The sequence below is a fragment of the Oryza sativa genome, chromosome 1, assembly GCF_034140825.1.
Source record: "Oryza sativa Japonica Group chromosome 1, ASM3414082v1".
In the NCBI taxonomy this organism is placed as follows: Eukaryota; Viridiplantae; Streptophyta; class Magnoliopsida; order Poales; family Poaceae; genus Oryza; species Oryza sativa.
The window spans coordinates 16,023,862-16,051,617 of NC_089035.1; the positions used below are offsets into that span (position 1 = coordinate 16,023,862).

The 27,756-nt window shown below is 41.6% G+C and overlaps 4 protein-coding genes and 1 long non-coding RNA gene across 7 annotated transcripts; 2 read left to right on the plus strand and 3 right to left on the minus strand.

The window, feature by feature from the left end:
• Positions 1-286: 286 nt before the first annotated feature.
• LOC112939042 (uncharacterized) lies at positions 287-2,270 on the minus strand. Its single transcript, XR_003242432.2, has 2 exons — positions 1,705-2,270; positions 287-706 (listed from the first exon to the last, which is right to left on the minus strand). It is a non-coding gene; the product is annotated as an uncharacterized lncRNA (long non-coding RNA).
• Positions 2,271-6,167: 3,897 nt separating this feature from the next.
• On the minus strand, positions 6,168-7,695 carry LOC9271309 (uncharacterized). The gene has a single exon (XM_015792698.1). It carries the CDS (start codon positions 6,981-6,983, stop codon positions 6,270-6,272), a length of 714 nt encoding a protein of 237 aa, XP_015648184.1. The 5' UTR covers positions 6,984-7,695; the 3' UTR covers positions 6,168-6,269.
• On the minus strand, positions 7,121-7,576 carry LOC107275246 (uncharacterized). The gene has a single exon (XM_015782399.1). It carries the CDS (start codon positions 7,574-7,576, stop codon positions 7,121-7,123), a length of 456 nt encoding a protein of 151 aa, XP_015637885.1.
• A 637-nt stretch (positions 7,696-8,332) lies between the features above and the next one.
• On the plus strand, positions 8,333-9,712 carry LOC136354912 (uncharacterized). Its single transcript, XM_066306754.1, has one exon. The coding sequence runs from the start codon at positions 8,404-8,406 to the stop codon at positions 9,607-9,609; it is 1,206 nt and encodes a 401-aa protein (XP_066162851.1). The 5' UTR covers positions 8,333-8,403; the 3' UTR covers positions 9,610-9,712.
• Positions 9,713-15,345: 5,633 nt separating this feature from the next.
• On the plus strand, positions 15,346-20,625 carry LOC4325426 (uncharacterized). Of its 3 annotated transcripts, XM_015768515.3 has the most exons (7): positions 15,346-15,653; positions 15,951-16,169; positions 16,616-16,702; positions 17,650-17,796; positions 18,640-18,666; positions 20,011-20,106; positions 20,216-20,625. In XM_015768515.3, the coding sequence occupies exons 1-7, from the start codon at positions 15,390-15,392 to the stop codon at positions 20,414-20,416; spliced, it is 1,041 nt and encodes a 346-aa protein (XP_015624001.1). In that variant the 5' UTR covers positions 15,346-15,389; the 3' UTR covers positions 20,417-20,625. The 3 variants fall into 3 exon arrangements, with proteins under 3 accessions (XP_015624001.1, XP_015624146.1, XP_015624075.1); XM_015768660.3 differs by lacking the exon at positions 15,951-16,169; XM_015768589.3 differs by lacking the exon at positions 18,640-18,666 and having other exon boundaries at positions 15,348-15,653.
• Positions 20,626-27,756: the final 7,131 nt, after the last annotated feature.

Consider the following 27,756-nt stretch of genomic DNA (forward strand, 5'->3'; position numbering starts at 1 on the left):
TATACGTATCATGGAAATAACTTTCGTGATACATCATATAAGACTGTTAAGCAAGGTTTCTCAAGGCATATGTCTGCTAATGAGAGAATCGGCCTAACTTGATCTTTTTTGGGAGTAGACCGATTTGGCCCTGGTCATTCAAGCAAGCCTTGGACCATCATGGTGTTTTATTTTGGAGTAGAATAAGTCTATCACTAGAAAATATTTGCCGCGCATTAGTATATATAGGCTAGCTCAATTGGATGGACCCAGTGCACTGTTAATTATGAAGTCAGGTAAATAAGAATTGATAATAACTAAATATGTATATCCAAAACAAAAAAAAAGAGCTACATAATCACAAAATTTTACATTCAACTTACCCGATAATCTAGTTTTACATACCATCAAACTCAGTTGCTTTTGTTACTGACAATGAGAGATCAACTTTGTTTCTCCTTATAAAAACAATATGAGGTTCATATCAAATATGTTTTCCTTACAAAGATATTACATGATCAATACTTTGTGATTAGCATCAATGATGAAATAAGGAGATTTAACTATTTGTAATGAATAGAAAGTAAGACAATATTTTCAGTGAGGATAATAATATAACTTATCATTGAATCCACCGTCTTGTGATATCTCATTTACTACAGCCTTGTTTGGCATGAGCATTGCTCTCTCACTGAATTGTACAGTGGTTAAAGTCCCAGTTCTGCACCTGCATTTCTCAGTCCCAGCACTCTATGTCAACTTAAGAAAATGTAAATAAGGAACAGAAAAAACATGTGTTCTGAAGAAACGGAACATAACATGAAACATAACATGGAACATAACATAACATTAACAATGTAGCCCCTTGAATTTGAGCTATGGTAGACTTTAATTCAGATTTTAATATCTAAAGGATAAGGCAGTGACTCGGTTATCAGAATATAACATGAAACAAATAATTTTGAGAGAGCATAATACAAGTATATGTGATCTAAAAGAAATGCAGCCTGTTATCAAGACAAAGTTCTTTGTGACTATAGGGTAGCCCAAGCAGAAGTTCTGGTTGTGATCTTCATTCATGCAGAGGTGAAAATGGAAAGCAAAGAAACTCTAGTTTTAAAAGCAAAATAGAAAGGGCAATTTCTTTCTGCTGTTCTTATAGGTCAAAATTGTCCCACTGATGTGAGCATAGTAGAAACGATTTCTTGGGGTTAGTTTTGCTAGATTACTCCGTGCCATAAAAAAGATAAAGAAGATTTTATAAACAACTTGACAAATGTCCATAAAATTAGCATCAGGTAAGCAAAAGGTTTTGGATCTTAACGAACAATCATGTGCTAACTTTTTTTAACTAATGCTAACTAAATTTAAGCTCAAAATGCCTTGCTATGTTTTCTTTTTCTCTCTTTCTTTCTTTTTCCTTTTGCAGATTAGTGTAGCAGCTACCTGACCATAGGTGAAAGCATCGCTGCTAACAAAGTATACAGATAATGAAATGATTTGGAGGTCATTTGATCGATATCTGATTGACGTCCTCAACCGTTGACACATACTCATCAGATTATAATATACATGAAGGTTACGGGTCATTAATCTGCTGATTGTATGCATGGAAAGCATGAAGCATCATGTCAGATATGGAAACCTTGCTAATAGATTAATTGAACTCAGAAAAAATGCATTTTTCCAGATCAATTAAGAAAGTGTAGATGAGTCAGTATTCACCTAAAGAAACGAGCACCGGCATTGGTAACTTGTGTGCATCTCCGGTGAGCTTTATTGCCTCTTTGCCAGAGAATAAACAAAATTGAGGATGACGGTGGATGAAAGGCTGCCGCCGTCTAGCTCGTTCCTCCACAGCGAGGTCAGGGAGAAGGAGGCCTAAAGATGAGCAGGAATAAAGGGGGAAAAGCTGCAGCAGCTGTGGATTAACCAGAGACCGTCGGGGGTGGTCGACTGGAGCATCTCGCTGAGGAGGATGTCGTCGTCGTCGTGTCATCGACAGCGTCGCCGCTCAGCCCGTGCATGTCGTCCGAGGGGAGCCCAGAATAGGGATGGGCAGGAGGCAGCGTCGGCGCTCGTTCTGCCCGGATCTGGCACCCTTGAGCTCGTCCGATGAGGGACTGGTGGCGTGGCTTGGATGGTGCAGCGGTGACGTCTGAAGGGGATGGATAGGAGGCGGTGATGGGGAGGAGAAGGTTGCCGTGGTGCCTGGCATGGGAAGGAGATCAGGAGAAGGATGCAGCGGCGGCCGGCAGCAATAGGAGGCGGAGCGATGAGGAGGGGGAGGCGGCGGCGTTTCGGGATGGGAAGGGGCGGATAGGTACGGGCCGTGTTACGGGATAGGACACGTGGCACGGTTTTATCATATGTAAAATTGCTTCCAGTTTTAGCCACGTGGCCAATCAACGGTAAGGGATTGGACCCAAAAATCAGTATAAGAGATGCCTCCCTCAATACTTGCTCCTGATTGAATAGCCTCCCTCAACCGCAATACCAGGTATAATGTCTCCCCACTCTTCAAAAATCTGACCAAATCAAGTCCCTTGGCTGTTTGGATAGCGGTTTCATCCTATGTGACGCTCATGGGATCCACTGTCAGTGATAAAAAAATAAAAAAAATAACGCCCCCACATAACGGACTTCATATATAGTTGAGAACTTGTGAGTACAACTCCCCAACAGAGATTGGTTCAACCCGTGCGCACATAGCTGAAACAACTTCATTGTATCCTTCACCAAGTTGAGTTACGATATACTGGATTAGATCTTCTTCGTCATGTGGACAACCGCTAGCCATCGTCATCTCCTCGGCAAGGGACTCCATCTTCGCAAAGTACTCTGGGACTGATAGGGGGTTCCCTTCATGGTGTTCATGAGCGCAATTCTGGTGTTGATTGATCGTGCCCGGGTGTAAGTTGAGTACATCACTTCAATCACACCTGATGCTTTAGTCATTATCTCACACGTCGCAACTTGCATATGGACATCCCTTGATAGGGACGAGAGCAAGTAACCCATGACCTATTGATTGGTCTTCTTCTCCGTCTTGCCATCGGTGGTGACGGAGACCTCAACAATAGCTAGGTTTCTTGCTGGCATTAATGAGATGCCCTTGGAGTCAAGCTCCTTGGACAGCAGTGATGATCTGCACCTTCTAGAACACATGATTCGCCTTCCCTTATTTCTTTGAAACACAGTGGCCTTGAAGCGGATTGGTGGCCATTGTGTTTGAGGATGACGACACCATGAGGATCGCCCTAGATGGATCGACACTCTGATACCATGTGAGTTTTCTGGATGGAAACGATCGCACCAATCCCGCGCATCGCCTTTGTGTTAATATAGATAGGAACAACACCTATTGTGTCTTACAGAGATATGCGCTGATAGAATCGGTAGGACCACAAAATCAGGAAAGGCGACCAATGATCTATATGTTCTGCTATTATCAGGTGTGACCAATGATCTTATCTAACACTTAATCGTGACTGAGCTAGGTTCAGGTTGTTCTTCAAATTATCCAGAAGTCTAACTGACAATGGCTTAGTAAAACCATCTGCAACTTGATCACTAGATGAAACAAAATCAATTTGTAAAAGTTTATGACTTACCCGTTCTCTGATGAAGTGATAGTCAACCTCAATGTTTTTTTTTGCATGGAAAATTGGATTTGTTGATAAGTAGTTAGCACCTAGATTGTCACACCAAATATTGGTTGCCTGAGGACTTATAATTCCTAACTGCAAGCAAGGTTTGCATCCACATGATTTTTGTTGTAGCATTTGCAATAAAATTATGCTCTACACAACAAGATATATACCAGATTGCGCTTCTCTGGCAATGTCATCTGGAGTTCAATTATTACAATACAAGTTTATTGCAGCGCATAGTCCAATTAAGACAGTATGACATAATATACAAGTTTGAATAATGGAAAAAATAATAAGACGATGAGAATTTGTTGTAGTGTTGTTAACAATGGAATTTTGTATCAAACTCGGAGAAGAAGGAACAAGATCGAAGCGGATTTGGTGCAAGATCAAGTTGGTTTTGAAGTCGGACTCCGCATCGGCTAGACACTGTATCGGCTGCAAACTGAGCTTAAGTCGATAACAGTTGATAAGGTTGATAGCCAATACAGCCGATACGGTATAACTTGGGCTCGGTTTGCACCTAGATTAAGATAACCGTCGTTGCCAATTAGAGATAGAACTCGAATAAGGTAATTGTATCTAATAATTAGGATATTTAAGTCAGTTTTGTTAGAGATTTGGCAAGAGACCACCGTGTAGTCTTGTTTGTATCTTATTTTTAGGAAAATTTGAATCGAGTCCATAATGGACTAAGTTTGTACTCAGGCATAAATATGAACCCCATAGCATTATAATCGGATGGACAATCTAATACAATTTCGGCACAACACCACCCTTTTTACTTTTCTATTGTTCAACGAGTTTATACTTGTCATGGTTATTTGCATCGGCAGGGTTAGGGCTTCGACACTCTAATCTTGTCAATGTAAGTACCTATCTATCATATATCTTAGTTAATCTAGTTTGTTAGTTCAATTTATTTGTATCAGCTAAGATTCGTTTTAGGGTTTATGCCGATATCGGCTAAATTGCTTTACCAGATTAGATTAACTAAGGTGTCTACCACCCTGAAATTCAGTCAAGGGCTTGATTGTCTACATATTATGTTTATTTTCATACTTTGCGCTGCATCAGCCCCAGTCGTGCTTAGAACCATAACCTCTAGCCTGCCTTTTGATTTCCAATAAGGGTTTCATCGGGGTTTCAGCCGATGAGTTATCTAGATATTGCATCGGCTTATAAAGATTATATTCAAGTTAGATTTAGCCGATCGCGACAAAGGTTTCACTGTTTATCTATTCGTTTTGATTTAATGACATCGGACTTCTAGCCGATGCATGTTTTAACCTTCGGATCAATGCTTATTCTATCATATTGTTAGCCAATTGGTTTCTACTGGATTATATTGTTGTTTTGTTGCATTATCATCAGCCGATTGTCTTTGTTTACATCAAGTGTCAGACTCTACATCAACCATATAGCCGATAGCTCAAAATCCTATCGCTATCGGTTGGTATCGGCATCGGCCGGAATTACTCCACCGGCTTGTCAGCCGATTGGCTCATTGATCTACTATTTGTATATCTTGTCAGTTATAGGATCAAACTGACTGGCACACCCGTATCTTATCAACTTTTGGACCTGCACTGGAGCTAAGCAGATATCCCAGGCCGTTGTGTTCATCGACTTAGTTCGCGCCAACACAGTTTTGGCACCATAAGCTAGCTAAGCGCGGATTTTTTGTCAACAAGTGTACAATAATCCCAGTGGTTTACTGGATTCCTTTTAATATTTATTATTCTATTAGAACCCACGTTTTGGCATGGTTATGTATTCATGGATGTTGCTCTATTAATAACTCGAGGGTTAGAGCTAGGTAAGGCTAAACTGGAATCTACAGTGGGCTTTTATTTTGTTTAGAGGATATCCTATCTTCCGATATAGTTGGTACTCACTAAGGATTATTTACTCCTATAAAGCAAGATAATACAAGAAGCCACATCATCAATAATTTTAAGTCATTAGATCATATTGGTACAAAGATAATAACCGTTGGATCAAGAAGCTATACTTATTCATTCAATTCAATCATTTATTAGTTATCCATTCACCTCCCTTTGCTCCACCTCATTGTGCATAAAACCATGTTTTCCGAATATAACTCAAATTATTGTTTAATATGTGTGTTTTATTTTATTATGCACGATAAGATAGCATATAATTATTAGGTATCGTTACCTAAATCTATTTTTAGAAAAAACTTGAGTGAAGTAGAGAGATGCAAATTGTCTAACTATAACGATACCCATATTGCACATGAAAATAATATTCATATATTATAACAATACACAATTGCGCTTGGAAAAATAAAGCATGAATTGTATTGTAATAGCATATATAAGACATATATAAATCCACATTATTATATATTTTATAAATACATAGAGTTACACCTAACAATTTAAACTATGATTTTGTTTGACGATAAAACTACAAAACCCGTGGCAAAGACGCGGAATGCCAACTAGTTTATCATATGACTATGTAACATGAGGTTCTATTGTCTCCTATAGTGATGCACGGGCATTTTTTAAGTTAAAGGAATAAAAAACTTAAGTGTTGAAACACGTTCTTCTTAATTAGAACAGAGGTCACAAAAACCAAGTGGACTCAGAAGCAACATAACACTCATTGCTAAGCCGTGGGCAACAAAACCGGAGGCCATGGCATCTGGTACTGAAACACAGGCTCACTCGCACTAAAACTCGCAACAACCTCTAAGTTGCTGAGACGAAAGGCAATGTAGCGGTCGTTCAGGCGTCGTGGCGAGTGGAGGCACATCAGCACGACGCCGGCGTTTACGGCGACAACGCGGCACGCTCGATCATAATCCCATAGCATATCAGCAGCGTCTTCGGTCGACGTCGTCAGCGATGTTTCCTGTTCTTGGTCCAGCACCCACGCGCGGCCGCCGCATCCAGACTTTCCAAGAAGCCAAACTCTGAGGTGCCATTTTTTCTTAGACAACATGACCAGCCTCATCGTTCCTCTCTCCTCCATGTTGACCAAGCACATGGAGCCGTCGTCGGTGTCGCCGACGGCGTACGACGGGCCCAGGAGGACCCCGGGCGGAGGCACGACTTCGGGGAACCCCATGGTTTCGGCGTCCAGGGAGACAAGACTGTTAGGAGAGCCGCCGCGTAGCCTCTTCCAGCAGATGCGACCTGGCGCGTGCATGGCTGAATAACGTTTCACTTTGAGAGGCAGCGGCATGTCGATGTCGCTGGTGTTGGTCCACGGGCGAGCGCTCCACGCACCCGTGGAGGAGTCGTACACAGCCAGTCGCTCCATGTCCAGCCGTTGATCTCCTCCCGAGGCGTATATTACTGTCGTACTACATCTCTGCATGGTGACCACACGGAACGACGACGACGACGCTGCCTGATCGCCGACGCGGCCAGGGATCAAGAAGCTGCCGGAGTTGTGATGAAATGCCCGCTTGTTGCCATGCCGCGGTGGGGTGAGCTTCGCCAGGACACGGCGGGCTACAGGGTCGAAAACGGTGAGCTCTCGTTGGTGTCGCAATTCCTCAGTAGGAGGCGGCCTTGGTGGCAGTCTTCAACTTCAAGGCGGCCCATGGACGTGACGGGAGTGAGGAAGAAATCGCCATGTCGGACGACCGCGGATAGTTCGGGGTCGGAGAAGGTGGGCTGCGCTGGTTGGAACACCGGCCGCGAAGAGCATTCAGTGTAGTAGTAGTGGCCGAGGAGAGGTTGGGCTTGGCCGGGGTGGAGGGCGTGGAAGCGGCGGAGGAAGGCGGGGGACGAGGCCACCCGGCGCCACCGCTTCACAGCGCAGGCGGCGCGAGCCAGCGACGGGACTGACGGCAGCCGCACGAGGAACTCCGCGATGACATCGTCGCAGAACGAGTCGACGGTTGTGGGCGATGCGGCCGGCGGTGGATCACCGGAAAAACTGGAGGGTGATGCCTTGCGCTTCATGCCTCAATACACGGTGCGTAGTACGGCATGACACAACTCGGTCGATCAGATCGCTCTGGGACTCAGGAAAACTTGACTTCATATATACTATAAATATTCTTCCTTGCAGAGAAAGAGTTCGTTCTGGATTGGAACAGAGCTCTCGTATCTATCGAAACTACTAAAAAATATTGGAGATATATGGAAAACTCAATTTATCCCTTAAGAGGATATCCCATCATTTTTCATGTCAACTAAAAAGTCATAAAAAAAATTTAGTAGAATAGATCAATATGTGATATTGTCACTTCACAAATATGCAAATTCAAATTCAACTTATACAAGTAGAAACAAAAATAAAAAATTTACTATGAAAAAAAAATCAGTAGAATAGATCAATATGTGATATGTCACTTCACAAACATACAAATTCAAATTCAACTTATACAAGTAGAAACAAAAATAACAAATTTAACTATAAATAGAGCGGTCAAATTTATTGTTTTTGTTTCAAATTGTATAAGTCGAATTTTAACACGTATGTTTGCGAAAAGATATATCACATATTGATCTTTCCTACTAATTTTTTTTAAAAAAATTTGATGACTCTTTGAACGACATACACAAAACGAGGGAATGTCTCTTTGAGGGACAAAATTCCACTTCTGAGATATATCTGCTATTTTCAAAACGAGGGGATGTTCCCTCGAGGGACAAAATTCCACTTCTCAGATATATCGCTATTTCCAAAGAAACAGGAGAAAACTTGCAAATACCATGCCTTCAAATTGATTCGTTCCTTCCATCTTCCGACCCGTCGTCGCTGCCGTCGCCGATCGCTTTACGCGATGAGACGCGGCAGGAAACGCAAGCGCGCCGGCAAGCCGACCTGCCTCCCGCCGGCGGACGCCTCGTTCCCTTCAATTGATTCTCTCAACGACGACGTCCTCGAGGAGATCCTCGTCCGCCTCCCGTGCATCGCCTCGCTCGCCCGCGCCGCCTGTGCCTGCGCGCGCTTGCGAGCGATCGCCTCCTCGTGGGCATTCCTTCGCCGCTTCCGGACGCTTCATCCTTCGCTCCTCGGCCACTTCGCCACCGACGCCGACGACGAGTCAGTGATACCGACCTTCCACCCCGCACGTGCCCAGTTTGATGGTTGCTCCGACGCCGCCGTACGAGGCGGCGATTTCTTCCTCACCCGCGTCGACGCAAACGCTGGGTGGCGCGTCCAGGACTGCCGCCACGGCCGCCTCCTCTTCGCCAACGAGAGCGATCTCCTCGTCTACGACCCGCTCTCGCGCCGCGGAGTTTCCATCCGTCGACCATCGTGGTACCCCTCCAGCCACTTCACCCACTGCCTTCTCGCCGGCTACGGCGGTGACGGCTGCCCGGGCTCCTTCCGCGTGGTGTCCGTCGAGCACAACGGCGAGCGCGCGGCGCGGGGCGCGGTGTACAGCTCGTGCACCGGCGCGTGGCGGCGCGGCCGGTGGGACTACGACCGCGTCATCAACCCGAAGCGCCCCAGCGAGTACTCCTACTTCCCGGGGATGCAGGCGGCGGGGCGGATCTACTGGAAGCACCGCGACACGACGAAGCTGCAGGTGTTCGACGCGGGACCCATGCGGTTCTCGTACGTCCACCTCCCCGAGGGCGTGCACCCGCGGTCCAAGTACGCCGTCGGCGAGGCGGAGGACGGCGGGTGCTGCCTCGTCGTCCTCGCGGACGCACCCCACGGCACGGTGTTCAAGGTGTGGCGCCTCAGGACAGGGAAGGGGTCGTGGCCGTGGGCGTGGACGTGGGAGCTTGAGAGGCGGCTGCCGGCATGCGAGGTGATAGGGAAAGTACAATACCCTCCGATTCGCCACGTGTGCGCGGTGGTCGCCGGCGTGGTGCTGATCTGCTTCCAGAATCACGCTGGGCCTCACCGGCACATCGCATTCTGGCTCAGCAACATGCAGGTGGAGGCCACGTTCAGGAGCGCTGGATGGGCTTACCCTTTCCTGATGCCATGGCGCCACTCATCACCTCTCTTGTTGCCTTCTGCAAAATTTTAGTCTAGCAAATACAAACTGCGTTGCTTTTTCTCGATAATCTGAGACTCACAAAGCCATGTTTGGCCACTCTTTCACGTCATAAATATGTGAGGTTTTGTTAAAACTTTTGAGTTTTTTTTATCTTAAAAATACAAGTCCATATGCCCATATGGGTGCATTTTTTTAAAAGAAAATATAGGTGCATTTACCACAAGGTATAACGAGATCGGTGGACCATCAACGAGTTTGATTGGAGAATCATTTAACAGATTTACTAAAAATGTTGCCAAATTTTCAGCTTGATTTCAGTGAGTTTCTTCGCCTGTTGGATCACACATTCATTCTTTCAATTTTGTTATATATTTGCAGATAAATTTGCTGCTAAAAATTTGATAGATACTAGTATAATTTTTATTTTGTTTTGTGTTCATTTGGGCTAATCTCTTTAAGATCCAGAAGCCTTTGCTAGCTGGCTCTATAAAGTAAATATTTAACCTCTCCAAGTGCTAACCGGCCGGATGGCTAAACTCATCTGGGCATTGACGAAGGCCGTGTTGAGTTCCCAACTAAAAACTTCACACTATCACATCGAATATTTGGACACATGCATGAAGTATTAAATATAGAAAAAACCAATTACACAGATTGCGTGTAAATTGCGAGACGAATCTTTTGAGCCTAATTACGCTATGATTTAACAATGTGGTGCTATAGTAAACATTTGCTAATAACGAATTAATTATGCTTAATAAATTCGTCTCGCAGTTTCCAAGCGGAATCTATAATTTATTTTATTATTAGACAACGTTTAATACTTCAAATATGTGTCTGTATATCCGATGTGACACGCAAGGCCAATTTTTTTTTTGCCAACAGGGTCTAAATTTGGCCACGATATTTCATTGGCCAAACCCACATCGACGGCGGCCGGCACTAAGCTATTCCATCCCATTGTAGGACAGTGTAGTTGTCATCTCATTCAGCGCCACCGTTGATCCACCCCCCCTCGCTTCTCTGACATCGTCGCTCTTGTCTCTTCGACACCGGCACCCTGATCAGGCGCATAGTTGACTCAGTTTGTATCATTGACATCCAGTGCCACCGTCATCCCTTGTAGCCTCCCAGTCCTCCCCCATACCGACTTGGCCTTAAAAGTTTAGATGGGAATAAAACTTTTAAGTCTCTATCACATCGGATGTTTGAACACTAATTATAAATATTAAACGTAGACTATTAATAAAACCCATTCATAATCTTGGACTAATTCGCGAGACAAATCTATTGAGCCTAATTAATCCATGATTAGCCTATATGATGCTACAGTAAACATTCTCTAATTATAGATTAATTAGGCTTAAAAAATTTATCTTGCAAATTAGCTTTTATTTATGTAATTAGTTTTATAAGTAGTCTATATTTAATACTCTAAATTAGTGTCTATATAAAGAGACTAAAGTTAAGTCCCTATATACAAACACTACCTCACAACCTTTGCCTTCAACTGTTCCCACCGCCACCGCAATTTTTTATTGGCTCCGTCACTCCTACTGTTGCATCCTTCTCAAAATTGCACGCTGCTGATCGAAGGTTGTCCTGCATCGCCAGCATACGGGTTTTTTTTTTTTTAGATAATGATCGCCAGCATACGGGTGGGTGGGAAAAACAAGAGAAAAGAAAAACACTAAGACACTAACAAGTGGGACCCAAGAAATTGGAGAGTGGGAGGTTGAATGACTGTTGAAACAAAGAGGGTTCACTTTATTTTTCGATCTTGCGAAATAGGCAAAATGAAGATCAATATTTTGCCTCGGTACGAAATAGACCAATATTTGACAGGGCTCTTGGAGAGCTCTAAACTGTTGATTCGATGTTATTTTGATGAAAATACCTATTACAGTACATATTTATAGCACTTTTATATAATTAAAATGTAGTAATGTCTAACATTTACAAATAACTAGTTTTTCAAAGTGAGCATAACTCAATTGATTAGGTTTTTTAATGGAGCCAGTCAAAGAAATCTTTTTTTTTAAAGTAAGCGTAGCTCAATTGGTTAGATTCTTTGTAATGGAGCCAGTCCACCCAAGTTCAAATCCTACATTTAATATGGTGCTCACATTTACGGCTAATTATTTTTTTAGGGGTAGGCAACGTACATGTTGGCAGCGAGACACCTGTGGTGACTTCGTCAATCTCAAGATATACTTGCCCAGTCATTCGGAGGTACTCCTTCTGGTAGAATGTGCGACTTCGTCAATCTCAAGATATACCAATCCAGTTATTAGGAGGTACTCCTCCACGTAGAATGTGCGTGTGTACGTTCATAGGGGTGAGTGTGCATGCTGTCACGCCCGGAATTTCTATCCAAAATTCCAAACGCTTACATGTGTGTGAACCCTCGTCCAGGAATCAGCCGAGGCACACAATAACAAATTGATAATAGAGTACAATTATTACTCTAGTTAATAAGCGAATAAAATGTCATTACAGAGGTAGATAGTTCCTCTCAATCAATAAAGATCTAAGCAGCGGAAAATAAGATAAACGGCGCAGACGGCTCCACTCCACAGGCAGCTTGACCAGGGCTACACCTAATCCTCCACACCATCAGCATCATTGTAGAACTCTTCCTCTGATGAATGATTGCATGGTGAGTATATGACATACTCAGCAAGCCACGCAGCAAATATGCAAGTGCACAGGATAACAAAGGATGGCATAGTAGGGTTTCATTTGCACAAACAGCATTTAATAAACATTTCAGAATTTAATAAAACAGTTAAGTAATAAATAAACAATATTAATCCAACGCTATACAACATACCCTGTTGTATAGGCCCAACCATTCTGAACAATCATCCCGGCTGCACAGTCCTATCTCCAAACCAGGAATATACCATTCCAAACCAGGAGCTAATCAAATTATTACCAGTTATAGCATCTTCTATTATGATGAGAAGTGTGAGACTAATCACAAAAGACATTGTTAGACCCGCCCATAACCGCGGGCACGGCTATTCGAATAGTTTTACTCTGATCAGAGATGTACCACTGTACCCACAAGACACAGCCCTACATCATGTCACCATGTGCCTCAATACCACCACGGTACCTCGGAAAGGAGCTGTGACAATACCCCTTGCATAACACAATCCACCGCAGCGCACCATTCCTGGATTATAAATCACCCCCTTATAAACAAGGCATGGACTCCCCAGCGACCCCCGTGGGCTTATCTCCGCCACTTCTCAGTCTGGTACTCCGCAATAAACCATGCTATACAAAAGGTAAAGCCGTTGCCCACGCTGGCTTGTGGTTGGCACGGTTAATGTTTCACAACCGAAACTCGTGAACCGGTCCTTAATTGTCATGAGCACGACTCTCAAAACCATGTGCTCACAACCCACCATTATCAGGTTTTAATTGGCTAGTAATTAATTAACCAATCACGATTGACCATCGTGAACTATCATTAAGCCATCATTAATTAATAGTGAATCATAAGTTATCCCAATAGTGTGCTAATGTTTCTAAGCATGGCTAAGCAATCACATATAATATCTAGCTGAACCAATATGTATAGCCCAACTAGTCAAGTTATAATAACCCAAGGTATCAAGGAATAAAGTAATCAAGAACAAAAGGGCTATAACAAACAATAGGTTAATTCCACCCAATGACATTCGAAAATAAATGCAATAGTTGAATAGAAACAATAGCTTTAAACAGGATCAACATGCTCAAAGGGTTGTTTGGGATCTGTGTGACTTGCCTTGCTGGCCTTAGAACTCTTCAAATTCTTCTCCTGCGAAAACGGACTCTCCGGAAACGTCGGAATCTAAACAGAAAAGAGCAAAATCACCAAAACAGCACATAAACAAGCATGAACAGTACATGTGGATATTTTTAACATGTAGATCTCAATTTTAGAAAAATTTAGAGACTTGAACCAACTAAATCCGAGCTAAGATGAATTAGTTATGAATTTTTGAAGATTAAATCGGATTAAAACACTTATATGGATTTTAATTGAATTATGACGCAATAATGAATTATTTTTGAAAAGGAAAAGAGATTTATTGCGTCAGCGGCTAGGGTTTGCGGTGGACCGGGTGCACGGCAGCGGTTCACGGGAACGAACGGCCGAGATCGATCCATCCAAAACGGACGGCCGAGATCGATCGGGTCTACGGCGGCTCACGGAGACACGACGACGATGACGTCGGCGATGACGTCACCACCGGCGGCGGCTCGAGCTTGCAAACTCGCCGGCGAACGACGGCGCGGCGACGCGAACGGAGGGCACCAGCACGTAGAGGGCGACGCGGCGAACTCACCGGTGACCAAAGAAGCGGCGGAGGAGCAACGGACGACGTCGGCGACGAGGTCGAAGCGGCGGAGAAGATCGGGTCGACGGCGGCGACGGTGCTCCGGCGGTTGACAGCGACGGCAAAGGAGCGGACGAGGACGGCGACGACTTGGCGACCATGATGGCGATCTTCCCGAGCGACAACGACGACCGGAACGGCGGCGGCGCACGGCTGGAGCGGCGGCGACGACGGCGGCTCAAGGTTACACGGCGCTAGGGCGCTTCCGACGGCGAGAGATGAAGGCGAGGGTGGCGACGGGTAGCGGCGGGCTTGGGGATCCTTTTATAGGGGCAAGAAGGCGGCGGCGAAGGCCCACGGCGACCAGCGACGCGAAGGAAACATCGGGGTTCGGAGGAAAGAGACCGATCCGATTTGACCTCGAATCCACGAATTTCCAAACGATTTTAGCCGGTGATTCCAAAAGAGAAAAGGTAGAGGAGATCCCGAAGATTGTTTCCCCTCAATTGATTTCACCGGATAAGGAAAGGCGCGGCCGAATTTGGAAGGAGACGGCGGCGGCGCGGCACTAGGGTTTCGGGCGGCGGCGGCCGGAGGTTGACGACGGGTCCGACAGGTGAGCCCCACCTGTCAGCGACAGCGCGCTCGCGCGGGCGGCTGCGGCTGCGTACTGGGCCGACTGGGCCGAGGGAGAGAGAGAGAGGGGTTTTGGGCTGACTTTCGGCCCAAAGCCAAAAGAGACTTTTAAAAACCTTTTTCGATTTAAATTATTCATGAAATGCAATTCCATTTATTAAAAATACTTCCTTAGCTCAAATAAATCCCAGAAAAATCTAGGAATTATAGAATTAAGCGAAGTATTTAATAAAATTTTATCTGGCCCCATTTTATATTGGAATTTATTAATTAAAATTAGATCTTCTCTTCTAGGCTTTTAAAATAAATTCTAATAATTCCAATTAAACAACAATTTATATATTTAGGATTTTTAGGGTGTGACACATGCGTTGAGGGCACTTGCATTTGTACCATGTTTTTTTATAAAAAAATAGAAATCTATTTTTTATTTATGATAAATATGGCAGCATAAATAAGAAATGCTTAGTCTAAAAATATAAAAAATGGTGAGTTGCCTCGAAGAGTATAATACTCTTCGAACAAAATTATCGTAAGCATCACGATCATATTAGATTATATAAACTTATTTAGTTTTAATTTATTCTATTATAAAGTCGGTGATTAAAAAGGCTGCTCTAATCTTACTCTTAAATATCCATTTATGCTGTAAGGAATTTGTTTTTCGAGAAATCCCTGTCCATTGCGAGGATGTGTCATTCCCACATAAGCGGCCAATCAATTTTTTCTACGTAGTTTTTTTTTTGATCTTTCTACGTAGAAGTATTTGGTTTGGATAATGTTTGGCTGCTCGGTTTATTTTACCAGCCTCAGTTCTTCGGCCTCCACGTGTTAAAGATGATGAGGCTGGGAAGGGCGCCCTGCTGCTACTGCTTCACCGAGCCGCACCCCGCCGGCGGCGTCGCGGCCGCCGTCAGGCTGCGACTGCTGCCGCCTGCCCGCGCCGCGAATACCTCCTCAGAGCCGGCGGCGCGGCTGAGGGCGGTTCTCGAGCAGGTGGACGAGGAGCTGCGGAAGGGGAACGACGAGGCCGCGCTGTCCCTCGTGCGCGGCTCGCAGGGGGCGGATGGCGGGCTCCGGTTCTTTGGCGCGGCGAGGCAGGTTGGCTTTTGTTGTCATGTAATATTTGTCCTGATGTTGTCTCGCGATTATTAGCAGCTGTGATGATGATGCATTCACCCGCTCTGCTTTCGTTCTTAGATTGGAGCATTTTTATGTGCATCTTAAACTGATTTGGCAAAGAATTCATGAGCCGAGAGGGCGATAGGATATATTTAGTGCTGATTTCAACTAATGCTATTCATAATTTTGCCTAAATAAAATGAAGCTTTAGCCTTTTCCTTTTCTCTACATTTTGATCTTGGTAGTCTTTTTTTTTTCTACTGAAATCTATATCAGGTACCTCAAAGACTTTATACATTGGATGAGCTGAAGTTAAATGGGATCGATACTTCTGCTTTCCTATCTCCTGTTGATCTGACTTTGGGATCAATTGAGAGAAATCTCCAAATTGCTGCAGTTCTAGGAGGGCTCTCTGTATCAGCTGCATTCGAGCTTTCTAAACTCCAAGTTCTGTTTCTGTTTTTGGGTCTACTATCTCTGTGGTCGGTGGATTTGGTTAGTTACATCATAATGATTCTTTCCAATCATCTAAATAAATTTTCATCATTATATGGCCTTTTAGATCATCGACTTTATGACTTGTAGCTGTTGATCTACTGATTTATTCAAGTCCATGTTATGGTTAAAAAATCTCCATTGCTAATTTATTCAAGGAGTATTTAATCATCTGTAACTGTGGAAATATGAAGTCTAACATATTGTTCCATTCATACAGTAATGTGCTTTCAATCGATGATCTTGAGCTTTTCTATAATCTCTAACTGAAAAATCTTAGTATTACTTGCATACACTTCTTAGAACTCTAATTCATTTTTTTCCTTGAGCTCATTTCATGTACCCAAAAAATTAATTGTCTATTAATGTCATCTTATCATTTGTCCCATGTCATGACCATCAGACAACCCACTGTTTCTTGATCTTACACAACTACAGCTTTCTAGGTATATTTCGGTGGTGGAGTGAGAAACTTGATTCTTGATACAATTGGTCACAATCTTAGCCAGAAGTATCGTAATAGAGTTATTCAGGTATATATATGTCATCCATTCTTATTTACATGAGCTTAAGTTCTGTGAGTTTAGAAAATTTGACAATGCTTTCTTCTAATTGATTAAAGATAATTCGCCATGAACCCAAGTTCATAAATGATAAAATATAAATGTTTACCCACTTTGTTCCTTTACCACTGTTGGATACAATTTTTTAATTTATTAGTGTACAATATAGTCACAGTTAATTATGGCATCTCTAGTTTATGTTGTTTTGCTGTCAGAGGTATGAGGGTTCAAATTTTGGAATTGTGGTTCAGAGAGAAAAATCTACCAGGATTACAACGATTAATAAGTGTGTCAGTTTGATGATCTGATTAATTTCTTATCAACAGTTCTTAGTATAATCTATTTATGTTGGTGAGTTTATACTAAAAACTCGGGAAGTCCACATTAGAATATATTTGTAAATTGGTGCATTAAATGGGTGTTAAGTCTGAAGGGATAAACATGATCATTCCCAATAATTTACTTGGTTGCAGAGCCAACATGGCTGGCATAATTTTAAGGAAAACTAACTGTTGCCTCTATAAGTCTGCTTCACAGGCTTTGATGCCTGGTATAACATAGATATGTATGGGGAAATGTTTTACTATGAGTACATTGCGCAGCTTTCGTTGTTAGATCAAGCTTTGGCAAAGTGATTAGCGGCTGAAGTAGCAGTTCTTTTTCCCCCTTCATTTCATATTTTATCATAAAAAAAACTCATAGTGATCAACATTGTAAAAAGTAACATGGGTATTTGGACCAAATGGTGAAGGAACACATCCAAATAGCTTACTTCCAGCAATAAGGCGGTTGAATATCTTCAAAACAACAGCTTGAAATATGGCAGAAAAAATGAAAAATTCCAACCTATTGAATGCTGACGTTGTGGTTTATTTTACATAATCTAAGCTAACATCCTTTTATGTAAAATTTTGAAGCACGAAGCTGGCCACTTCTTGATAGCGTATTTGCTTGGGGTCCTTCCCAAAGGATACACTATCACAAGTTTAGATACATTCATAAAAAAGGGCTCACTGAATGTGCAAGCTGGGACAGCTTTTGTTGACTTTGAGTTCCTTCAAGAGGTTAGTTTTCTTATCACCTCCATTTTTACCACCACTATTTTGGAAAATGATGATATCTTATTGTCTGTAACCTTTAAGTTTCGAGATGCCCTGTTTCTATCCTCTAGATTTGTGAAGTGTATGATGCACAATCTTGTGACTCGCTGTTGCTGTTACTCTGGTCAAAGGCTTTCTTCAGACAACCCCCCTATCGACTAGTTTGTCATGGATGTACAAAATGGTGAAGGGTAATTGTTAGAGATATTAGCTATTCTAGCAAAACCAGAGTCACAGTCTGAAAGCAGTGTACTGATAAGAACCAGCATTACCTATCCTTTTTTCTCCATTCTCTTTTGCCCATAATAAAGGATGAAATGTTATTGTTATTGCATTTTTATGACGCAGTTAATAATCTATTGAACACGAAAAAGTGGATGAACTGTATCAACATAACACATCTTTAAGCATATGGTGAACGGCTGTTCTGATATAAATTTCTGAGCAGGCATTCAGCTTAACATGAGTACATGACTTCTGTTTTATGCCATTTCTTCCTGGTTAAAACAAAGAGTTGAGAAGATAAAACTTGAAGTGTGTCTTGATGTTTGAATCCTTCATGATGCTTATGTTACAGTAATTATTTATAGTATAATGCCCACCAGTTCAGTTCATCATATTAAAAAGGAATGCAATAATCATGCAATGCCATTCATATGTTATGGTTTAAAAAGTATTGCCATTATGTGATCGCAAAATAAATGTAGTGTGCATTTTATATTGTTATTGTTCTACGCCTTTTTTCCAAAAAAAAAAAATATTGCATGTTATATGCGGACTAGGCTAATAATTATCTTTTATACCCAGGTCAATTCAGGCAAACTATCTGCCACGGTAAGGGTTTCTAATCAACATTATCTTGTATAAAGCATGTAAAATAGACTGAGATGTGATTCGTTCAGCTTCAAGACCTATTGTTGGTTGGTGATAATCCTTGGATTATCTTGGGGGTAAACACTTGTCGGAAGTAGGTCAGACAGCGGCGACTTTTGGTAGAACGGTGCTAGGTGGAAGAGTGCACTGATTGAGGGAGAAACACATCTAGAATAGCTGGCCATGGAACGGATTAGAGCTGAAGTTTAGAACTAGGACCCATTTATTCATTTATAAAAGTATGCACAACCCCATTCTTACATAGTTATGGAAAGGAATATATAACAGTGTAATCTAGTCTTATATCTCTAAAATAACAAAATGAAGATGCTGCTGGACTAATGTGCATTTCTGTTTGCATACATGAACAATGTCAGAACTCAAAAAGAGTCCGTAAAGCATATTCTGATAAAAATATATTTACTTTAATTCAAATTCGACATGATTTTTTCCATTTAGTGTTGAATAATGAAAGTAACATCGAAATAAAACAGTCTTTATTGATTCAGGAGAAATTTCAAGGCCTTAGGCCTCCCAGTAGCCCCCAAGAAATTTCCATCATCCATTTAATACATAAGGCGTATTATGTGTAGATCCATTGATTAAGGAGTGGATGGAACCAAGAGAAAGGGAGGAGAATTTACGAATTTACGTTATCCTTATTATTCAACAATTTAAATATCTTGAAAACTGGAAATTGAACAAGAAAATCATTACATATAAACGCAGGTTAGATGGGATGGAGTAAAGTGGGGGGAAAGAATGTTAACGTCAATAAATTTGCACACATCTTACGTTTTGAAATTAGAGAAGACTATATGCTTCATAAAATGGGGTACTTTGTCAATAATTGATCATTCCCTTTTTGAAAGCTCCCTTTTGCATAGTTGTATGCATATTACTCCCTTTGTTTCATATTATAAGATGTTTTGATTTTTTTTCTTAGTCAAACTTCTTTAAATTTGATCAAATTTATAGAATAACGTATCAACATTTGCAACACCAACCAAACAAACTATCAAAATATATTTAATGTTAGATTTAATGAAACTAATTTAGTGTTATATGATTTGTTACATTTGTGTATAAACATAGTCATAGTCAAACTTATAGAAGTTTGACTTTGAAAAGTCAAAGCGTCTTATAGTATAAAACGAAGGGAGCAACTATTATAACATTGTAACTTAATATTCAAATGAGAACATTTGCACCATAGCATTCAGTGTTGGTGTTAAGTCTGGATTTTTTTCTTTTTGTGATGATGTTTGTGATGAACAGTTGACTATACGTTGGATCTAATGGCAGATGTTGAACAAGTTCTCATGCATTGCCTTGGCTGGAGTAGCAACAGAGTATCTTTTGTATGGATATGCTGAAGGAGGACTAGCTGACATTGGGCAAGTATGTAGGCATGGGTAGTCGACAGACTCTGAATTTTGATAGCCATTGTGGAACCACATCAACATTGTTTATTTTATGCGTCCTTTTTTTTTTTTTTTTGCAATTACAGCTAGATGGATTGCTCAAAGGTCTAGGTTTCACCCAGAAGAAAGCTGATTCACAGGTGAGATGGGCTGTGCTGAATACTGTACCTGCACTGCGTCGCCATAAAAAGGCCAGATCACAGCTCGCGGAGGCAATGTCCTCTGGGAAGTCAGTTGGATCTTGCATCGGGGTCATAGAAGAGAATATAAACTCTGAGGATATTTAGTTAGTGACTATAAAGATGATGGAAAATATAGATCACATATGTACAAACTTTCACAATGGACTGTACCTTTTAACTTGGGCTTTGTATTTAGTCTGTTAGCAGGAAATACATGTCAAAATCATGGTTTTTATTCAGTTTCATATATTAAACGTTTAAGTCTACGTTCCGGAGGTGGGATAATGATATTTTATGGTGGATGCTTGATGATATATACTGTTTTTTATGTTTTTGCTATGAAGGTAATGAAAAAAGTACCGTTTGTCTGAACAATTTGTATTTTCTGATTTTACGTAAAGACATGAAGGGGGGAGGGAAAGGATAGGTTCGCTGGCTGGATGCATAACTGCCATGATTTTAATTCAATAGTCTCTAGAGAGTTGGTCAGAATTGTGTTCCACAGCATGGCTTAGAGCAGAGATGTACCATAGGTCTAAAAATTACTTAGATACTACATCCGATTTAAAATATAGTAATTTTTAGCTATATATTTGGACATACTTCTCAGATAAGCCAGAAGTTATTATATTTAGGGACGGAAGTGGTAGCTACCATACATTTTTCTCTTCTGATAGGTGCTATACTCCAACGACATTAATGGGAGCTCCTGTTGCATCGACGGTGTTCATCAATTTGGTCAGGCAAATCTCCTGTTGCAAAATACACCATCAACGGGAGTATATACAAACGATGATCTCTTTTTCCCTGCACGTTTCTCACGCTGAAGTTCAGTTGAAGTTTTTTTTTTTTCTAATCATTATTAACAAGTTCTTGGATGTCCTTGGTAATCACTATCCACTGGAGCACAGAGAAGCTGGCACCGTAGCCAATCTCTACTCGTATTAGACAATCAAGACTAACAGAGGAGATCAAACAAGGTGTTGACGCGAAAACCTGTGTCGAAAGGTTCACAGGAAAGTGTACTTAGTAGATGAACTGCAAAATTTCAAGACCTAAATTATATTTACATGTGGAGGGAGACATGAAGATCACTTGGCTGCGTTAGGTAGAACATGTTCCTACCTCCTCGTTTTCCACACGCACGCTTTTCAACTGTTAACAGTGAGTTTTTTTCAAAAAGTTTCTATATGAAAGGTACTTAAAAAATCATATTAATCTATTTTTAAAAATAATTAGTAAATACTTAATTAATCATGTGCTAATCGCTGCTCCGTTTTCCGTGCTGAGGACGAACGTGGCCTTAATAAGAACTCTTTTGCTACGTTCTCAACTTTTAGCTCATTTCATAAAGTCTTTTTCTTGTTGGTTCCTGTTGTAGATTGAGTTAGAATCTAAAAATTCTCTCCTAAGTATCTTGTTATGATCTCAAGTGAGCCTATTTTTCAAAAACAAAAAAGCATGCGCGCGCGCGCGCGTGTTATTAGCACAAATCATCTAAAAAATATCTTAAACGAAGAAAAAAAAATTTATAATTGCTTCAGGTATTGAGGAATAAGGGCAGCTATGGCAGCAGCATTTCATTTTATGCATCTTACAATCATTTTCAGTTTGCAGTAATCATATCGAAAAATCTTTTGTATAATTTAGAGTTGTTTGTACTAGAACAATACCCTCAGACTCAGAATTAGGAAAATGGTAGATATTCCAAACTAATTTTCAGAAAAGTATCATGATTGACATTACATTGATTGCAGCAGTTTATTGTTCTTTCCAGTATAAGATTTGCAAAACATTCTTAAATATGTGATAATCAAAATTATGATGGCTTCAATTTATAAATACCATATGCGCAGAATATATTAGCTAATTAAAGATTCAATACTATAACTGTTGGGATACGCGTAGGCTACGATAGCATAAATCAAAATTTTCTATCGCGTAAACCAGGAAACATGCAAGTATTAGATCATAGATCGTTACCACTCAACGCGCTGTGCAGCGGAAGAAGACGCTGAGAAGTCGAAGGAACTCTCGCGAAGTAGCGCGCGTCGATGTAGAGGAAGTAGTCGATCGCACTGGCTCGGCCTTCTCCTCCTCGTGCGTTCTCTTCGCCGTACTCCCACGCCAATCAGCACCGCAAACCAGCGGCGCCTCTACCAGTATCCACACGTACAGGGACGGAACGCCACGTGCAGATGTGCTAGCACCCGCGCGCGGCTAGGGTTTTGCTCGGGTAGGGAAGTGACGGCTAGGGTTTCTCACATGATGCAATACCTCCACCGGTCACACCTCTCACGAATATATAGGATCCATCACTCGGGCCTCCAAGGCCCGTAGGACTACTATTTGGATCCCTATCCGAATTAAACTCATATTAGATCTCTATCCAATCCCCTTATTTCGGCCCATTAAGTGTGCGACCCTGTAGGTTCATGTATACTTGACTGTAACCCGAAAACTCCTTTTCGGTCCACGCGTCAACAGCAGCTCCTAGCAGAACGTATTGACCCATCGGGCATACATAAAGATCATATCGGCTGAACCTCTAGTGTATACTTGTATGAACCCCTTTGCCTCACGATATCGATTAAGCTCAAGGCTAGATATGTGCCATCCTCTAATAGCTCAATCATTCACTCGAACCTGTTGATAGATTATATAACTTATGATTGACTCCTCAATCACCTTTGGCATGGCCATGCACTTCCATAATCTACAACATCGAGGGGCCCAGAAATATCTCTCCATAAGAGGGGCAAATCCCATCTTGATTATTCATATCCCACTACATGTTTCATAGCATACCCGAAAGCTACTTTTATAACTATCCAATTACGGAGTAGCGTTTAGCAGTCCTTAAGTAAGCTACTACACATGTTGAGAACCATGATAATCTCAGGTCTAAGGATTCAACACCAACACTCAATGAGATCACTGATGACACAACACATATGGCTCTTGCAGTGTCTCATGTTGGGTCTATCCAACAACATGTTCACCAACATGTGTCCACATTATTAATTTGATATCTCTATACCATGATCTATGAGACATGATCGTGAATTAATACATGTGCTGATCATATAAACATATTTGTTCCACATATGATATTTGATCAGGGATCCTTTAGAAATAGTAACAAACATCATAAAGAGTCTCATGAAAGAATCACATATTCATTAACCAATACGGAGTTATCTATTTCAAGGAACAATGTCGGATAAATATATAAACATAGTATGTGATACAATCATCTCTATGATTGTCTCTAGGGCATATCACTAACAGTCTCCCACTTGCACTAGAGTCAATCATGAATATATCTTATACCTATTGCCCTAGTGTGTGCCTCATGCTTAGGCTGAGGGAGTGACTTTGTCAACGGATCTGCAACATTCAAATCCGTATATATTTTGCATATCTTCACATCTCCTCTACCCACTATCTCGCGAATGAGGTGATACCGCCGTAAAATGTGTTTGGACTTTTGATGCGATCTAAGCTCCTTGGCTTGCGCAATGGCACCACTATTATCGCAATAGAGGTCCATAGGGCTAGAAGCACTAGTCATCACACCTAGTTGAGAAACGAATTTCTTTATCCAAACAGCCTCCTTTGCTGCTTCAGAAACGGCAATGTATTCGGCTTCTGTTGTAGAATCAGCCACTGTATCTTGCTTGGAACTCTTCCAACTCACAGCGCCTCTATTTAGGCAGAACACAAATCCAAACTGCGATCTAAAATCATCTTTGTCGATTTGGAAGCTTGCGTCAGTGTAACCATTTACAACGAGCTCTTCCTGTCCTCCATAGACTAGGAACATATCCTTAGTTTTTCTCAAGTACTTCAGGATATTCTTTACAGCTATCCAGTGACTCTCACCTGGATCTGATTGGTATCGGCTTGTTGCACTAAGTGCATATGAAACATCTAGACGTGTACATAGCATAGCATACATGATGGATCCGATTGCCAAGGTATATGGAATCACACTCATCTTGTTTCGCTCATCAGTCGTTTGAGGACACTGATTCTTGCCAAGATTAATGCCATGTGACATCGTTAAGAAACCTTTCTTAGAATCTTGCATGTTGAACCTCTTCAACACCTTGTCAATGTATGTACTCTGGCTTAATCCAATTAGCCTCTTTGATCTATCTCTATAGATCCTTATGCCCAGAATATATGCTGCTTCCCCTAAGTCCTTCATTGAAAAACTATTTTTCAACGATGTCTTAACGGATTCAAGCATATGAATATCATTCCCAATCAATAATATGTCATCTACATATAGGATTAGAAACACCAATGCGCTCCCACTAATCTTCTTGTATACACAAGGCTCTTCTTCGTTTTTGACAAAGTCCAACGCCTTGACTACTTTTGTCAAAACGAATATTTGAACTCCGAGATGCTTGCTTCAACCCATAAATGGATTTCTGCAATTTGCATATCTTTTTAGCTGATTGTGGATCAACAAAACCCTTGGGTTGTGTCATGTACACATCCTCATCGAGATTTCCATTGAGGAAAGCTGTTTTGACATCCATTTGCCATATCTCATAATCGAAATAGGCAGCAATCGCTAAAACAATCCGAATAGATTTTAGCATGGCGACTGGCGAGAAAGTTTCATCATAATCAACACCTTGAATTTGTCTGAAACCTTTCGCCACCAATCGTGCCTTGTAGATGTGAACATTTCCATCTACATCTGTCTTTTTCTTAAAGACCCATTTGCATTCAATGGCTTTTACACCATCAGGTGGATCAACCAAGTTCCAAACTTGATTGACATGCATGGATTCTATTTCGGATTTCATGGCTCCAAGCCATTTCTTAGAGTCTGGTCCCACCATTGCTTCCTCATAGATAGTAGGTTCATCATTGTCTAACAACAGTATATCACGTTGTCCTGTAGTTAACAACGCATACCTCGCAGGTGTACGCCGTATTCTTTCGGACCTTCGTGAAGCCGGTGTTTCCACAACTGGTTCAACAACAGCTTGTTCAACCTGTTGAACAACATCTTGCTCAGCTTGTGGTTGTGTGGACGTTGAAGCGTTTTCCGGTGTTTCCTGAATTTCTTCAAGTCGCACCATGCTCCCACTATCCTTTCTTGAAATAAACTCTTTTTCCAAGAAAACACCGTGTCGGGCGACAAACACTTTGCCCTCTTCCCGATTATAAAAATAATATCCTTTCGTTTCCTTAGGATACCCCACAAAGAAGCATTTATCTGATTTAGGTGTGAGTTTGTCCGATTGCAAACGTTTTACATAGACCTCACAGCCCCAAATCTTTAGGAAAGACAAACTGGGACGCTTCCCTGTCCATATTTCATATGGTGTCTTATCCACTGATTTTGATGGAACCCTGTTTAGTGTGAACGCAGCTGTCTCTAGAGCGTAACCCCAAAAGCTTAGCGGCAGATCAGTTTGGCTCATCATTGATCGCACCATGTCCAACAATGTATGATTCCTTCGTTCAGACACCCCATTCCACTGAGGCGTTCCTGGCGGAGTGAGTTGTGGAACAATTCCACACTCCTTTAGATGATTGCCAAATTCAAGGCTCAAGTACTCTCCACCACGATCAGATCGTATATACTTGATTGTCTTACCCAAATGATTTTGTACCTCATTCTGAAATTCCTTGAACTTTTCAAAGGACTCAGGCTTATACCTCATTAAGTAGACATAACTATATCTACTAAAGTCATCGGTAAAGGTAATGAAGTACCCAAAACCACCTCTGGCAGTTGAGCTCATTGGTCCACATACATCAGTATGTACTAGTTTCAATAGTTCACTTGCCCTTTCACTTTGACCCGCGAAAGGTGCCTTTGTCATTTTGCCAAGTAAACAAGATTCGCATGTCTCAAATGATTCAAAATCAAACGAGTGTAGAAGTCCATCTCTATGAAGCTTCTCCATGTGTTTCTCATTTATATGACCCAAGCGACAATGCCAAATAAAAGTGGGATTCAAATCATTAGACGTTGCCTTTTTGCATTAATGTTATAGACTAAACATCCATCAAGATTCACAATGTATAAGCCATTCATCATGGGTGCATGGAAATAGAAAATGTCATTATAATAGACTGAACAACCATTGTCCACAGATCTAAAACCATAACCCTCTTCTTGCAAACAAGAAGCAGAGATAACGTTCTTACACAAAGCTGGAATGCAATAACAATTATTTAATTCCAAAACTAATCCTGACGGTAAAGATAATGGCATAGTGCCGACCGCAATAGCAGCAACTCTTGCTCCATTGCCCACGCGAATGTCCACTTCGCCTCTTGCTAAGCTCCTACTTCTTTTCAGCCCCTGCAACGATTTGCATATGTGAGCAACTGACCCGGTATCAAATACCCAAGAATCAGTAGAGGAAGTAGCAAGATTAATTTCTATAACATTAATACCTGAGGTGGAACTCTTTCCATCCTGCTGCTTCTGCTTGAGCTGCTCTAGGTATTTCATACAGTTTCTCTTCCAATGACATGTCTCCTTGCAAAAGAAGCACTCTGCATCCTTAGCGGGCCCTGTCTTTTGAACCTTGGTCTTAGAGTTGCTAGTACTTGTGATCTCATCAGAGTTTAGCTTTCTCTTTTGACCACTTTTCTTGTTGTTGGGCTTGCACTTATGCATAACCATCACATGGTTGGAGTTTTTCTTAATGCTTTCCTCGGCAGTCTTTAGCATCCCATGCAATTCTGCCAAGGTCCTGTTCAGGTTGTTCATGTTGAAATTCATTATGAATGGCTCAAAACTGGGAGGGAGCGACTGGAGAATCAAATCAGTAGTCAACTCTCGGCTAAGGGGAAAGCCAAGCTTATCCAGACTCTCGGTGTAACCAATCATTTTGATCACATGTGGGCTCACTGGATTACCTTCTGCAAGCATGCACGCAAACAAGGACTTTGAGGTATTAAACCTCTCAGCTCTTGCTTGGTCCTCAAACATGTTACGTAGTTTCGTGATTATCGTATGAGCATCCAATGCCTCATATTGCCTTTGAAACTCAGGGGACATAGTAGCAAGCATGAGACAGCTTATATCAAGGTATTCATTGCATCACCTTTCATGCTCCCTACGTTGAGCAGCAGGAGCATTGTTGGGCAAGTCAGCTAGAAAAGGCTGTGTAAGCATAAACTCTTTGTGCTCTTGCCTGAGAACAATTCTCAGGTTGCGATACCAATCCATGAAGTTTATTCCAGTCAACTTCTCTTTCTCAAGAATAGACCACAAGTTAAAATTGGATGGTGCAGGAGCTGCCATGATCTATAATAGAAATATATGCATGCAAAATCAGCACCATGTTTACATTTAACCTTTCATTAAACAATTTAACAAAAGATACTCCCACTATGTATTGTGAAATAAAATTCCCTCTAGTAACATAGTGAGTCAAGATCCTCATTTTATTAGTGTC

Bases quoted from the DNA above. Each gene is read 5' to 3' on its own strand.
- LOC4325426 (XM_015768515.3), top strand. From the start codon at position 15,390: ATGATGAGGCTGGGAAGGGCGCCCTGCTGCTACTGCTTCACCGAGCCG. The intron at 16,703-17,649 runs GTATATATATGT...AAAATTTTGAAG, and splicing joins ATCGTAATAGAGTTATTCAG to CACGAAGCTGGCCACTTCTT. The intron at 20,107-20,215 runs GTATGTAGGCAT...TTGCAATTACAG, and splicing joins GACTAGCTGACATTGGGCAA to CTAGATGGATTGCTCAAAGG.
- LOC107275246 (XM_015782399.1), bottom strand. From the start codon at position 7,576: ATGAAGCGCAAGGCATCACCCTCCAGTTTTTCCGGTGATCCACCGCCG.
- LOC136354912 (XM_066306754.1), top strand. From the start codon at position 8,404: ATGAGACGCGGCAGGAAACGCAAGCGCGCCGGCAAGCCGACCTGCCTC.
- LOC9271309 (XM_015792698.1), bottom strand. From the start codon at position 6,983: ATGCAGAGATGTAGTACGACAGTAATATACGCCTCGGGAGGAGATCAA.